Here is a 16,668-nt window from a genome sequence, read left to right on the forward strand (position 1 = left end):
CCATATGAAGACAACAAGTGTGTATTGTGGTTGAGTTCTATGCTTTCAATTGGATTATATCTTTGAAGGAAGTTTGTTTTCCATCTATTATATAATAGCTCATAACACAAGTGTGGTTTTGTTTCCTCTAAGATCTGACTTTCTTATGGTGTCGGGATGTTGGAAAGGTCACCTCCCCATCTGTAAGTCCCCGAATGAGGAGAGCGTGGGGGAGGGAGACCTAGGGCAGAACATGCCCAGAAAAGAGAGAGAGGGGGTTGCCACATTGGCAGCACCTCACAGGAGATGAAGCAACAGATGGTGCCTGAGATAATGCAGAAGGCGGGGTATCCAAGGGATGGAACGGGCCTGCAAAAGGGCAGATCTGGAGCAGCAGGTAAGCACCTATCGGCAGGTGAAAGGCCTGCAGGAGGGCCTGGCAGCAGCACAGCAGATGGCAAGGGAAGGGAGGGACTGCAGTGGGCAGCACCCTGCCCTTATATAGAGCCAAGGAGCTGGCCTTTCGGCCATATGGCCCAGCACACAGTCCCAGGAGGGGGCCAGCCACCAGCCAGTCGGCTGGCACACACAACAGAGGGGGGGCTGGGCCCCTACTTATAAGCAATAGGAGTGGTCGGCTGAGGGCCTGATAGGTATTTTGAGGGCCCTAGAGGCATATAAAAGGAGCCCAAAGCAGGGCATTCAACTATCCAGCAAACCAGCAAGTGTTGGAGAAGCGGTTCACACATCCTCAGGTCTACTTCTAGGAGGCAGAGGAGTACAAGAGAGGCTGCAGACTGAGCTCTACTTGGGCTGGTACCTTGGCTGTCTCCTAGGGCAGCAAGAAGCTGAGGTCAAAAGGACAGAGAGTCTACATACGCTCGAGGTGGAGCACGCGGGTGCAAGTTCTAGAGATAGCCGGCAGATACAGGACAGAGGACCAAAACCTCAGACTTTTGAGGAGTTGGGTCTAGTACTGCTGCAAGAAGAAGCTCTACAACAATGACAACGATGACAAGGTGTTGTTGGCAAAGGATAACACTGGCAAAGGAAAGGGCAAGCCTAAAGGTGGCAAGCCCAAGAAGTATGACTCTGGAGATGACGAGGACACTTCCAAGAAGAAGAAGCGAAAGAAAAAGTGTTTCGATTGTGACACACCAGGCCATTTTGCGAATGATTGTTGAAAGAAGAAGGCAGATCAGAAGCACAAGGAGTCCAACTAAGATTCAGATGGTGACACAAAAGCCAAAGCTAATGTGGTAATGGAGAATTGTTCTTGGTGACATCCCCATGTGTTACCGAGGTAAGATATGCCAACCTAGAAGCCATAGTAAAGATGTCTGAAATTGAGATGTGGGCCGACGGGGAGTCAGAGATCTTTGTGAAGGTGAAGGACAGCATGGAGTGCTTGGAATCTTCCAGGTGTGTGGCTGTTGATATTGACACGAGGGTGGATTCCATGGAGTGTCCTAGGGTTTCATGTGCAGATTGTTGCTGTAATTGAGAAGGGAGCATTATAGGATTATACAAGTTATTGGTATGTGCCTCCATGAGGTGCATGGTTTGCGTTCACAGCAAGCACATAGGCAGTACGAGGTTCTGGTATGTACTTGATTTATGCCTTTATAGCATGCTATTGAGAGAATCTGCTCTTCATATATTTCAAGTAATGCGGGATTGGAAGGAATGGGCCTTCTTTGAAGGCAGAAGGCGGAGTGTGGGTGCTTCTTCAAATCTCGGACGCAGGTTGCTGGAAGGTGATTATGGACAAGGTGTACTAAAGCCAAAAGAGAACTTGCTTGAGAGCTCAGTAAGAGTTCGTGGTCCAGGTTATTTGGAAATATTCTTGGGATTTCATTGGAAACCACAGCATGCCACACCTGTTGACAGATGTTAGCGTCCCATCACAAGTTTTATGCCATCACAGCAGGTAACGCACCCCTAATTTGGGGCTGTGTGCTGGGCCATATGGCCGACCAACCAGCTCCTTGGCCCTATATAAGGGCAGGGTGCTGCTCACCGCAGCCCCTCCCTTCCATTGCCATCTATAGTGTTGCGGCGCAGCCCTCTTGCAGGCCTTTCACCTGCCCATAGACCTGTTCTTACCTGCTGCTCCAGATCTGCCCTTTTGCAGGCCCGTTCCTTCCCTTGGATGCCCTATGCCCTGCCTTCTACACTGTCTCTCTCGCCATCTGTTGCAGCCTTCGTCTCATGTGAGGTGCTGCCCATGTAGCAGCCCCATCTCTTTCTCTTTTTTGGGCATGTTCTGCCCTAGACCTCCCTCCCCCACGCTCTCCTTATTTGGGGGCTTACAAATGGGGAGGTGAGCTTTCCAACACCCCCTCTCATCGACACATCTTGGCCCAATGCCAACACATCGATGACATTGCTCCAGCAGCTCCCAACATGGAATACTTTGGAACAATTCGGTGTCGATTCCGGTTCCTGGCTTTTCAACCAGTCGCTCCTACTCCTCTAGGTCCGGTCCTGCACAAGCAAACCATCCCGGTACACAGGTCCATCCTCGGTAGCACCAAATGGCACCACAACTTCAGTCACATTTTAGATTTCTAACTCGAGCAATCCAGATGCCTCAATCTTCCAGTTGTCCCCCTCATAATGAGTGAACAACCTTGAGTCTTGTAGGCACCGTGCTCTGAGGGTCTGTTTCAACCTGTGCTTCCTCTGGCAAGATCCGCAACAAAAGAATCATCTCGAGGTGGCTATGGCCCTGAGGTGAGCAAGCACCACTGTCACCCCTATGGGTCGTGTCTCCGGTCTAGTGAGCATGGAGGGAAGGTCTCCTAATACGATCCATATCTCAATTTGCTGACGAGTCTGTCACATCTTGGGCTTGGGTCCTTGCGTCCGCCGTTTCCGTAAGTCTTGGTGGTTGGCTCCATATGGCTAGTAAAACTGAGTGATCATGCTTTGAGAGGAGTTTGGTTGTACCTTGATCTCTCCTACGTGTCCGGAGCAACGACTCCCTGGCTTCATGAATGAAGGATGCCAAGCATATCAGGTCTTGGTAGGAGAGGAGTTTGGATAGCGGTCCGAAACCATCCCTTAGAGGTAGTGATAATGACCTCTGATCTGATAGTACATGGGGAATCTAAAGGCAAGGTGCTCCTCTGAATTAATCTCCCAGTGATCGCATAGGGTGCAGAGGCGACCCTCTTTGGGTATGCCCTCTGCCCGACAACTCTCAATGCGGGGGCAGTGTGATGAGATGCGGAAATGTCGGATCGATATCCTCAAGGAGTGGAGGAGTTGGATCCGTGTATATCTTGGTGGATTGGATGAAATCCCTCATCTGTACCGAGGTGCTAACCAAGTCTTAAAATTTTTTTGGAAGCAGGCTTCCAAAAAACCATATGTTGCATTTCTCTAGGATAAAAATACTTGATTAGACCCTTCTTGTGTCGTAGTTAGGTTGTACTAGTGTTAATAAGGATAATAAATATTAAGGGTAACTTAAACCCAACCTTAATGTTGGTCCTAAATAATTTTGTTATATCCTCTCAAACGACTTGGTTCACCTCGTGATATGTAAGCGGGATAGAAGGGGCCTCGATGATGTACGGGAAGGGAGGTCACCTGTCTAAGTGTAGCCCCAACCTCTCAAACCATTTGCATGTGCGTGCATACCAACACCTCTGGTCACCCTTTGACGCTTGTGCCATGGATGAGGACAAGGCCAGCCAAGGAAGTCTATGCGCTCTGTGGTGCAGGAGCATGTTGTCTAATACGGTAGAGATACGTGATAACTTGAAACGCTACATCGAGCTATAGTGAGGATGCTTTGAACCCAGCCAAGACTATTTGAGTCCACAACAAGGGCTGCCATACGTGCGTGCTGGTCTTCAAAAGACTGAAGGGTCTTTGGGATGAAAAAAACCATATACAATGAGCTTAACAGGTGGAGCCACTACAAGTATGAATCCTAAATATCTAAACCCATGGGGGAAAATCTGTAGGCCATTCTATGGGCTATCCATGGGTGCCACTAATTCCTTGGTATGTGCCTTGTAGGCCTAGTTATAGTCAATCAGGTTAGTTGGTATAGTTAGTACATGTATCACTTAGGACAGTTAGGCTTACTCAGAGGATTTGGAACTTATTTTGTGAACTTTCCTTGTTGAAGGTCAGTGTAGTTGTTTCAGGACATGAAGAATTTGCTACTAACACGTTGTTGGAGTTTTTTGGCTCCTCTCGCTAGAGGTTGGTCTTTGGTAATAGACAGTGTACCGATGCACAAGAACTCTCGAAGCTTTTATTTGAACTTTTCCACCTACGAATGGTTCTAAACTTTTTATTTGCAACTTACGAGATTGAAAGTATTGTGAGATATAATTTTTGAGAAATATTGAGCATGAAATGACAGTTCTATCTGTTTCCTCCCCCTTCTACAACTCCAGTATTGAGATTCAATGGTTGATTAAATAACGGCTATGAAGTCACAGAACTTAAAAACTGTCCGATCCCGAGGCTTCCTTACCAATATTCTGTGCACACATAATAAATGCTTTTCTTTGTACATATGCATAACAAGGTAATTTAACAATTGCAATGCCGAAGCTTTTTTCATCTTAAGACTAAATTGTTTGGTTGGATGAAGGTTTATTTGTTTTTCACATAGAAGCACTTTTTGCAAGGCACCTGTTTATCTGTTATTTGAATTACTTTATATCACTCATTGAATGCGCACACACAATTGATATTGTATGCATAAATTCTATTTCAGGTCTTCACTTTTGGTTCAGTGCCACTCAAAACTTATCTTCCGGATGGAGACATTGACGTGACAGCGTTTAGCAGACATCAGCGTCTCAAAGACACATGGGCAAATGATGTGCAATCCATCCTTGAGCATGAAGAACAGAGGAAAGATGCAGAGTTTTGTGTTAGGGAAGTGCAATGCATTTATGCAGAGGTGCCGGATTTTCTTTCTCTCATTTATAAAGGATGCTTGTACTCATCATAAACAATCATGAGTCGTCCTTAAATTTGCGGCCGCATCTTTTTGCTCTTCATTCTGTTTCGGTTTCTGACCTTCACAGACCCATTTTTTCTGCCATAGCTGTAAATCTCTTTATCTCACTGCAACATATTTATCATAGATAATAGAAGCATACATGCACAAGCTTTGGTGCATTTTATATCATGCACACAATTTAACCACAGTAAGGACGGATCCCTGACCAAAGTAATGTCTTGCCCTTATTTTTGGACAATTAGAACCAGGGAAGATTGGTCGAAACCTGGATGGCTGCAATGTGTATCAGATCAACAAAGAAATTCGATTGGCTGGTTTATTAAGGCAAAATCAAGTTTCCATTGCTACGAAATGATTGTGTAAAACACAGCAAGTTGTATGTGATTGAATAAGTAATTTTGGGAATTGCAGAGTCACAAAATAGAAATTACTCTAAATTGGCCCTCCAATGGGAGAAGAGCGAATTCCTGAGGTAATTTGTTGCTCCATTGCTATGGAATGATCTTGTAAACCACAGAAAATGTGTATGTGATTGAATGGAGAGTGGTGCCAAGCAAATCGGGGATCCCTGTACAGAATCTGGGCAGTTTTGATGGTGAATAATTGGATCACAAAAACACCACATCTACAGATTCCACCTCTTGGATATGACCAGGCCTGCGTGGACCCCATCTTGGATCTTATATGGAGGCACCAATGACTGCTTTGCCACTTAGCCGGATAGTACGGTTTGCTGAATTTACTTGGGAGATTGAGATGCAAGAGGTTGGAGAATTCATCATTCAAGGCCGCTGCCATTGAAGCTCCTTTGACCAGATCCCTAGGGCTCACCTGTCTAATTATCTTGATAACTTTTTTTTTACAAAAGAAAGGAACCTTCTATAAATGCTTGAAAGATTTCATACAAGACAGCAGCCCCGAAGGTGCTGAGTATGGGAAAAAACCGGAAAAGGCTGAAAGAAAAACCGGCCTGTTCCTGAGAAACCCCAGCTCACTGCCTAGGGGATCTCTGGAACTGGGGCTAACAGCCAACTGGGGGGACTATACAGCCAGCAAATCCCTCGCGGAGTGAAGATGTAGAAAACACCTGTAGGCCAAGCCTTGCAGAGACGAGCACACCTCTCGATAGTCGCCTTGGATCCTGGAGTCCCGTGCTCCCTGGTGGATCGTAGAGTGTGGATGATATCTTGCCATATGGCAACTAGGGTAGCCGCACGTGGAACCGGGTGCTCACCCATCACAAGACTGCAGTGAGCGACCCAAATGTTCCAAGCCGTGATGCTGGCTACCACCTCCCAAACACTGTCCTCCTTAGGAGGAGGAGGAGCTAGACTGTCAGGGGGGGCTGCCTCGTGGAGTGCGATCCTCTGGATGTTCTGACCCTGTATCCGGTAGGTTGGGGAGATCTCATCAATCTGAAACGCGTGTCCTCCCTCTGTCAACCAAGCCACCATCCCCTAGTTATAGTCTCTATGAAGAAGTGTGCCCAACCAATGTGAGTCCGCTGTCCGAGCATACAGCCCTCTTGATCTCTGATCTCTGGGTGCCACATAAGGGGCTGGTGCTCAAACTCCTCTCTGTACTGGGCGGAGCACAGATGAGACCCCCTGCCAGTCTCTGCCATACTATGTGAAGACTCCTCATCAGGGGGGAGCCCTTCCCCGTAAGGGGGGCCTCTGAGAAGATCCATCGATGTGAAGGCTGCCAATGTCCCCCAGTGCGTGGGGTGTTCCTCAGAAGCCCTCACTGTAAGAGGAGCTTCCAAGGCTCTGTACCGGGGGTGAGGCCACGAACCACAAACTTGCCCAGAAGGGCCTTGCTCTGCATCTCGGGATCAATGACACCCAAGCCTCCTAGTGCCTGTGGCATGATCACTGTTTGCCAAGTTACTCGGGCCCTAGTGTTCTTGGTGCCATCTGAACCTGCCCAAAGGAAGTTCCGTACCAACCGTCGGAGCTGCCCAATGCAACCTCTCTGAAAGCACTAGCAGGAGGTGATATACCAGGCCGTGGCAAGGACCTGATTTGCCACTAAGGTGTGATCTGCTAAGGAGAGTTTGGTCGAGCTCCAATAGAGAAGCTTGCGCCGAACACTCTCAAGGATCAGGGCAATCTGCTGCTCTGCTGTAATGTGAATACCGACCTGGCATCCGAGGTCTCTCACTGTCTGGCCCCGCGGTATCCATCTGAAGCCAAAGTCACTCCCCCACTCACGGATCTCCTGTGTCTCCTCAAAGCCTGTGAAGAAACCTATAGATTTCGTCCAGTTGATTCGTGCTCCCGAGGCCTCACAATAAATAGCTAGGGCGCCCCTGACTCTCTCCAGACTCGCTGTGGTGCCCTCAACATACAAGGCCGTGTCGTCTGCAAACTCCGAGTCAAGTAGCTCCTCCTCTTGTCTGATTGGGAGCTTCAACCCTGTGAGACCTGCCACCTGTGATCTCAAATAGTAGCCCAAAGCCTTCGCCACAAACAAGAAGAGGAAGGGAGCGAGTGGGCAGGCGGACTGAGCGAGAGAGAGGAAAGGCCTCGCCTGTGTGTCCTCCGATAAGCATTTGGCTAGAGCTCCCTGCATATAGCGCTGAAACTCCTCTGACCCATCTGTCTGAGAAACCCAATCTTCTCATAGTGCCCTCCAAGAAAGACCACTCCACCCTGTTGTAGGCCTTCTCAAAGTCCAAGAGAAGGATGGCCAACGGCTGTGACTCCTCCCTGGACCAATCCAGTGCCTCCCAGAAGGTGAAGATGTTGTACAGGATGCTACGCTCTTGGACAAACCCAGTCTGTGTGTCATGGATGATGTCGGTAAGATGGGGCCGTAATCGCAAACTCAAGACCTTGGCGAGGATCTTGTGTGTAGTATCAAGCAGTGATCGGCCTCCACTGTCGGATGTCTGACCTATCTCCCCCTTTCGGGAACAAACAAATCCACCCCCTGCTTAAAGACTGAGGGAGAAGGCCTGTGTCAAAAATATCCTGGCAAGCTAGACGGAAAGGGGTGGAGATAATCTCCCAGAAGTTCTGGAAGAAGGCCGGAGTCAAGCCATCCCCACCCGGACACTTCTGGGTCGGGAAAGCCTTGAGGGCTTCCTAGAGCTCCTCATCTGTGAAAGGCTCCTCAAGTCTGATGCATAAGTCCAGTGAGACTACTGGCGGGACGTGATTTCAAACTAGCTCTCGGCTCCCAACCACCTTTGTAAAGAAAATTTACTTAAAAAAAAAAATCCTCGCCATCTTAGCCTCTCCTCCTTTCCACCTCTTGGCTGCCTCTCCACTTCAGGCTTCCGCACTACCTCTCCACCACCTCGCACTGGACGTGCCTCCCATTATGGGGGGGGAACCGGTGCTCCCGCTCCCGGCTGAACATTAACACTAAGATCTGCACCCACACCCCAAGAGAATGGGGGACAAAGCCAAGAAAGACGAAAATAACAACAAAAAAAAGCAAACGACACAACTGAATTTGGGGGATGTGAACACACGTTACAACCGAAGTGGACTCGGGGTAAACATCAAGGCAAAGGTAGGACCCGCCTCAGCTTCTTCAGCATTTATCTCTACCTCAACCTCAACCTCAACTCCCGCTACAGTGTCAGTTTCGTTTTCAGCTCCAACCTCAGCTCCCTCTATCTCTATCTCTACTTCGACTTCAGTCCCCGCTTCAGGCCGAGCTCTAGTTCGAGTCTCAGCTCCATCTACATCTACGATCAGTGACATACTCATGCCCATGGCGCCGGTTGTTGTTCCCTTTCCCTCTTCTCCTGTTACAGCTCTCGCACAGCTTATGACACCTACTTCGGAGGTGTCATACACTGTGCCGCATTACGCTTCACTCTCCCCTCTCCCTCTCAGTCAGCCCACCCTCCCACACCCCGTTGGGACTGCCTCATCCATTCCACTGTCATCTCCGTTCCTCACTCAGCCACCGTCCAGTTTTCGGACTCAATCCCACTCTTTCATGCCACAGTCACCACAGTTTTAGCATGGACATGGGTGGACTGACATACCAGAGGCCCGTGAGACCCTACTCATGGAGATACATAGTTTTCGTGAGCGTGAGATGGAGCTGGCTCGCTTCACACGGGAACAGGTCCACTTCAACCAGGAGCAGAGCCGCATCATACAGGAGCAGGCTAGGGCCATTTGGGAGCAGGCGGGTCTTATTCAGGGAGTCAGACATGATATCATGCAGCTCCGACAGGAGGTCACAGCCATACACACTGCCCCAAGGAGTACCCTGGTGGTCGAGGCATAGATTGCGAGCATGCAATCTGCTATTGAGGAGACTTCCATATGGGTTGATGTGGCCAAACGGGAACCCGCAAGGGTCACCGTTTCGGCTACCCTCATGGAGCAGCAACAGAGAGCCAGTAAGGCTCTCAACATCAGAGTACGCGGGATCCCATGCACTGAGGCTACACCGATGGTAGATGCGACTGCGTTCGTGACTGCTACCCTGGGTGTGGCTGAGCACAGGATAGAGAGGGCATGGCGGGTGGGGAGAGATCCCAACCGAGAGCAACCGCTGATCATACGATTTCATGACACTCAGGCACGATTTTCAGCTCTACAATGGAGGTCAGTCCTTCGAGATCAGCCAGTGATCTCTATGGATGAGGACCTCACACCTCTACAGGTTGAGGAGAGGCGCTCTTTGCTGCAGCAGCGGGATCATGCTCGAAAGGAGGGGAAGTGGGCAGTGGTACGAGAGGGACGACTTCTTACAGGCCCCCGTAGGACACCTGGCTCCTCCCCTACATATGGGAAGCGGGGCCTAAGAGACTCAGATATCCGAGACCCTGTCCTGCACCATTTGGAACTGTAATGGTACCTTATGGTCAGAACTAGGGAACTTCTCGGAATCCTATACAGGCCACGTCATAGTCTTCTATACAGAGACACATCAGAGTTCAGAGCGCCCTCTCCCAATAGTCAGCGGATATACATGGGAGTCTGCCTATAGAGATGAGACGAGGGATACAGGAGGAGTTCGAGGTTCAGGTGGAGTTGCAGTCCTTTTCAGATCCACACTTCGGGGGATCATTTCAGTAGAGCAGAGAGATACACATTCGAGATTTCTTTGGATCCGGATACGACACATGGACAGCCAAGATCTGTTTGTCGCAGTTTGCTACTTTCCCCCAGAGACCTTCCACTTTGCCAGAGATATTCGAGGTGATGATGAGCAGTCCAGATGGGTCCATGGCTGCCAGAGAGCTACACAAAGCCCACCCCGCTCCGAATCCCCAACACAGAGACGCAATCAAAAGTGGTGAAGGAAGAGCTGTAAGAGCCTCTATTAGCCTTGCCTCCAAGCAGTCACACAGTCAAGGTGGCGAAGGAGGAACCGTACGAGCTGATAAAGCAAGAACCAATGGAGACGGAGCAAACACAAATGGCAATGGTCTGCCCTCAGCCAGTGGAGGCTCTTCAAGTAAAAACCAACGAGGAGATAGGAGAGATATTAGGAATACTCTGGGAGATTCAAGGCTACCAATGACCTGCGAGGAAGAGACTGAGGACATCCTGTTGGGATATCTCAAGGTGTATGCCTCAGGCACACTTTGGTTTCTATGTGTGAGTGCTAGAGGCACAGTTAGGTGGTGGTAAGCCACATAGGATGATTGAGAGAATCTAGGAGCAGATTGAGGAGATGATTGTGGAGCTCTGAAGTCATCAGTGAGCATGTAAGAGGTGCCTACATAAGGACCTCAGTCTTCTTCATTCTATATGCAAGTATTCTAAGTTTATGTTCACTCTATTCTTTCTTTTCAGTCTACCAACATGGTATCAGAGCCCTTTGATCCCCCTTGATCCCATTTCTGTCACATCATCATCTTCTTCTTCATCTTCTTCTTCACCATCTCTTCCCCTTCTTCCCAAATCTTGCTAAAGCCTGTTCTCCTCCGTTTCTCTGCCATTCTCGAAGCCCTTCCTGCTGGAGATACATCTCAAAGGGGCGAACCTCTGCCTGCAACGAATTGAAGTTTCATCGCCTCTGCTCGACGACATTGCATGAAATCGGCGACTCTCTTTCCTGCGTTTTCTCCGATACTGCTTCATATTTCTCTAATCCCTTTCAGAGGGAGCTTCTCCATCCTTGAGCTATCATGTGCTGAAATCTGACCAGCAATGGTTGCATATTTTTTCTAGCCGCGGAGAAGTCCTAGTACCACTTCTTGATTTCAGAGATGATTCCACTCTACTAGCAGATGTTGACCTTCAGGAGGCAGGTATGCTATGAGTTTTGGCTGACAGGCGAGGTCCACTCTCATCCTATGGACAGGCCCTATTAGACCTAGGCAGAATACATGATCTCATTATCTATAATGGTCTTGATAGATGGCCTGCTTCAGGTGGTTTCACATGCTTTCCACATGGGGGGGGCTCCAGTGGTGTTGATTACATCATGGGATCCCCTGTCTTCACATCTTGCATTACTGACTTCACTGTAGCACCTCTCGCCCCAGGGGCTGATCATACATACCTTTTCTTTCGCATCTCCACTTCCCTTCGCACAGCACCTTCCACCCCACTCAGTGCTTACTCCACCTACCATGATATACGCTTTGATCGAGATCACTCACCTTCTTACTCTAGCCGTTTGTACATACTTCTCGCTTATATTGACTTCATACCCCTTTTAGAGGATCGTGCTGCCCTTGTCACCCGCTCACTATACACGAGGCTACCATTCACGCTTTTTTCCGCTCCACCCACCCACCAACCCCTGGAACCGTACCCTGTAATACTTGGTACGATGATGAGTGTAAGGCCTTACGCCGTCAACTCAGATTCGAAACCAAAAACAGTCTTCCGAGCGCACCAGATACGCTACGTGAATACCGTGGATTGGTACGGAGGAAGAAACTAGACTTCGTTCGTCGAAACGAGGAGGAGCTATTGAACATTTTGTTTAGTAACAACTCTAAGGACTTCTGGCGGAGATTTCTAGAAGGACGGTCCCCTCCGCCACTCACTAACACCCAGATCTGGTTTGATTATGCACGCATTGTTGGGGGTAAAGGCACATTGCCAACCCTTAATTAAAGAATTAAAGATAGGACACCTATGACTGTCTTAAGACAGTCATAGGGTAAACCTAATCCTAATAAAAACATAAGTGAGTTTGTGGTGTGGCTTACTATCACTTCACACCTGCACTACTGTGTCACTCTCTCTCACTCTCACTCTCTTGCTCCCTTCCACTACTCTTCCCCCTCTCAACTGGTATCAGAGCTTCCTCTCCCAAGCCCCCTCTTCCTTGCCTATCCCTTTCCGTACGGACGTACGGCCAGATCCGTACGGCCGTACGTCGTCCGTACAACTGTACGGACTGACTGTGACAGCGCAGGCGGCGACGGACGGCGACAGCGCAGGCGCGGGTCAGATCGACGTTGCGGGCGTGGTCACGGCGGTGGTCGCTGGTCGCGGGTATTCGTGCACAGGAGCTGCTAGCTGCAGCTCGAGGCACCGCATCCAGCAAGCAGCCAGCAGCTGCATAGCAGCTGCTACTAGCTGCTAGGCCTTTCGAGGCATTGTGAGGGCGCAGGGCAGCAGATCAGGGCGTCATCGGGTCGCAAGACTGCATCAGTCCGCTCCATAGCTGTGGGCGCAGCTACTCGACGTCATCTGTACGGACTGCCCGTACAGTCGTACGGACAGCCGTACCACTGTACGGACGACAGTCCTTCACAGCAGGGTACGGACGACAGTCCATCTGCAGGTACACTAGGTTGGCGTCGACAGCAGGGTACAGAAGTACAGCAGGACTTGTTTGTTTTGCTGCAAAGTCTCAACTCGTTTTTTTTTGGGGGGAAGCGTGCTGCTGCGAGGACAGAAGTACAGCAGGAGCTTCTATGCATTTACTGAGTGCAATTCTCAGTTTTGGGTGACCTTATCAAAGGGCTTTTGCCTGGATGTGTTTGCAGTATATGCCTTGAGGCAGTGTGTAGCCAGGGAGCACACATTTGCTTTATTTCCGCAGTGCATTTGGTGACATTTGTTGCAGGTCACATTCTTTGTACGCACTTTGAAAATCTCAGTTGAGCCACGCTTGGTCAGGGCGCATCGAGTTTACTCGGTCCCTAACTGCCCATCGTTGACAGTGCTCAAAAGATTTTCTTCTTGGTGTCTGTACGTTGTGATTTGTGTTGTTACTGAGTACACAGGGGCAGTCTATGCATTGCACATTGTCAGGTACAAGTGTCAGAGAGATTTCATATTGCATGCTACCTCAGTGTTGAGGTGTTCTCCACTTGATTCAGGTGTCAGATCAAGGGGCTTTTGCCCAGACTTTGTTTGATAGCACTTGGGTTACCGACAGAGATCTTCAGATGCATTTTCTCCCCTTGGTCTAAGGGTGATTGCTTGGGATTTATCCCATTTACTGTTGCAGGTTTTGTGACAGGCTGAAGGGTCATTTACTGTTTTTTGGGGTGTTTGTCAAGTGGTTTCTGCAATTTAACTCAGTGCCATACCTCATCTGAGGTGGGAGAAGTGATCAGTGCAATTTAACTCAGTGCCATACCTCATCTGAGGTGGGAGAAGTGATCAGTACAGTCAGTACAGCAGTGTTTACAGCAGTGTTGGTGGTTTTGTCAGATGATTGTGCACTGTTAAGCACTTGTTGAGCAGCAACAGCAGTCTGAAATCACTGTTTTTATGCCTTTTTGAGCTCAGAACAGTTTGTCAGAAGGTACAGTATTTGCAGGGACATTTACTGTTTTGCTGCAGATTTTACTGACAGTAAAAACAGCACCATTGAGAGTGCTTCTGGCTCTTGAATAGAGCAGGCTTTTCTGAGAAATCAGAACTTTTATTCAGTCTTTTTACTTCCAGGGAGTCAGGTACTTTCCTCATCTGATATGGCATCAGGAGGAGGTGATTCTCCAATTCTGAACATAAAGAAACTGGAAGGAGCACATAACTATGCATTATGGGCAGAACAGTGCTTGAATGTACTTCTGTTAAAGAAGATTGCTAAGCCCATAAGGGTAAAGGGTGTCAAGCCATCTGATATGGCAGCTGATGACTGGGAAGAGCTTGATTTGTCCGCGAGGGCAGCTATCATGCTCACTATTTCAGACACTCTTGTGTTCAATGTACAGGCTGAAAAGACCTCTTATGGTCTATGGCAAAGACTAGAAGAATTATATGCCCAAAAGAGCTCAGCCAGTAAGGTTTATTGGCTGAAGAAGCTGGTTGATCTTCGCATGAAGGAAGGTACAGCTATGACCTCACACTTGAGTGAGTTCAATGCTATCTTTACACAGCTGATTGCACAGGGGTTGAACCTTGATGAGGAGTTCAAGGCTACTTTCTTGCTGTGTACCCTCCCTGAGAGTTGGGACACTTTCAAGACCACCCTGTCAAACTCAAATGACACTCTTATTTATGCTGATGTAGAGAGCTCTCTCCTTATGGAGGAGATGAGCAGGAAGAATAATGCGGGCAGCAAGTCTTCAAATGCTTTGCAGGTCCAGGACAGAGGCAGGACTCAGCAGAAGGGGAGATCTGCTAGTAAGTCCAAATCCCGCAGTCAGTCCCGTGGCAAAAAGGACATTGAATGCTTTTCTTGTGGCAAGAAGGGACATGTGAAGTCGAAGTGCTTCAAGTTCATACGGGATCAGAAAGCCAAGAAGGCTGAAACAAAGGATGCAGGAAATGCAAGCAAAGGCAAAGGCAAGGCCAAGGCAGATGACTTGGATGCAGTGAATGTTGCAGCAGAGGACAGTGACAGTGACATACATGATGTTTTATGCTCTTCTGCTGTAATAGCACATGCTTTGGTTATTGATGGCCATGACATGCACACCTGGCTCTTGGATTCAGGTGCCTTTTTTCATGTTACTCCTCATAGGGAGTGGTTTACTTCCTACACAGGTACTCATGGAGTTGTTCATCTTGGGAACAACTATGCATGTCAGATTGCAGGGATTGGCAGCATACAGATAGTATTTCCTGATGGACAGTCATTTATGCTTGATGGTGTTCGCCATGTGCCGCAAATCAAGAAAAATCTGATTAGCACTGGCTTATTAGATGACAGTGGTTACCACACCACATTTGGGGATTCCAAATGGGTGATTACTGATGGCCAGACTGTAGTGGCTGAGGGTTTTAAGAGTGATACCTTGTACCCTCTTTATGTTTCCAGTGTGGGTAATCATGTTGTTGCCATAACCGAGCTGCCAAAGGTTTCATTGTGGCATAGCCGGTTGGGACACATGTCTGTTAAAGGAATGCAAGAACTGTCACGTTTGGGTTATCTGCCACCTCTCTCTTTTTCAGATTTGCCTACTTGTGATCATTGTATTTTTGGCAAGCATTCTGTGACTCCTCATAAGAGGAGATCTCCCCAGAATAGAGCACCACTTGATCTAGTGCACACTGATTTGTGTGAGATGCCACAGTTATCACTAGGGGGTGCAAAATATTTTATTACTTTCATTGATGATGCCACACGTAAGGTGTGGGTCTATTTCTTGAAGCATAAGGGAGATGCCCTAGATGCTTTCAAGAGGTTTGTCGCTCAGGTTGAGAATCGGACAGGTCGTAGGCTGAAATGCCTCAGATCCGATAATGGGGGTGAGTATGTGTCACATGCTTTTGTGCAGTTTTGCCAAGCTAAGGGCATCAAACAGGAACTCACAGCCCCTCATAATGCATCTCAAAATGGTGCAAGTGAGCGGATGAATCGAACTATTCAGGAGAAGGTTCGATGTATGTTGTCTTATGCTGCATTACCCCATGGCTTTTGGGCAGAAGCCGTGCAAACAGCAGTTCACATTATTAACAGGTCACCAAATAAGGCTTTGGAGTTGAAAGTGCCAGAGGAGGTGTGGTCTGGCAAGCCTCCCTCATATAAGCACTTACGTGTATTTGGCTGCGAGTGCTTTGCTCATGTACGCAAAGATCTACGCACCAAACTGGATCCAAAGTCTATCAGATGCATCTTTATGGGATATGGTGACGAAGGTGAAATGGGGTACAGGTTATGGGATCCCGTTAAACGGAAGATTATACGCAGCAATGATGTCATCTTTAAAGAAGATAGTGTACACAAGGAACCCGTGCAACCTGTGGAATATAGGAGGGTTATTTATGATGATGTTGGACAGCAAAGAATGCCCATTTATATGCAGCAGCAGCCTGCTGCAGATCACCCTGTTCAAGAGGGTATACAGGCTGAAAATCAGCCAGATAATTTTGCCAATGATGCACCACTGGATGTGCCAACAGATGGGGCTGTAGAACAGCCAGATATGGTGGTACAGCCACCCGTCATGCATGAAGAACAGGCTGGACAGCAGCCTAATCCGGAACATTTTGTGAGGAGGATCACCCGTGCACAACGGCCTCCTGCCAGGTTCGTTCCAGGAGCCAATAATGTGGCTGATTTTATCATGCTGACAGATTGTGGTGAGCCTTCCAGCTTCAAGGAAGCTATGGGAAGAACAGAGAAAAAGAAGTGGGAGAAAGCCATGCAGTCAGAAATGGACTCCCTACTTCAGAATGATACATGGGACTTGGTGCAGTTACCTGCAGGCAGAAAGGTTTTGCCATGCAAGTGGGTTTACAAAGTCAAAGTGGATTCAAATGCTTTACCTCGGTATAAGGCCAGATTGGTTGCCAAGGGATTTAAGCAGGAAAAGGGCATTGACTTTGATGAGATTTTTTCCCCTGTAGTCA

At 48.4% G+C, this 16,668-nt stretch overlaps 1 protein-coding gene across 1 annotated transcript in view; it reads left to right on the forward strand.

Annotated features, from left to right (window-relative positions):
• Nucleotides 1-16,668, forward strand: part of LOC147897207 (uncharacterized) — a 114,664-nt gene that overhangs the window by 43,307 nt on the left and 54,689 nt on the right. Inside the window, exon 4 of the mRNA XM_087381286.1 lies at nt 4,724-4,912. Within this exon, the coding sequence (XP_087237412.1) occupies nt 4,724-4,912 (189 nt within the window). The remainder of the gene's footprint in view (nt 1-4,723; nt 4,913-16,668) is intronic.

Source organism: Dipteris shenzhenensis, chromosome 11 (genome assembly GCF_047967505.1).
Source record: "Dipteris shenzhenensis isolate YYH24624 ecotype China chromosome 11, Dip_SZ_1.0, whole genome shotgun sequence".
Classification (NCBI taxonomy): Eukaryota; Viridiplantae; Streptophyta; class Polypodiopsida; order Gleicheniales; family Dipteridaceae; genus Dipteris; species Dipteris shenzhenensis.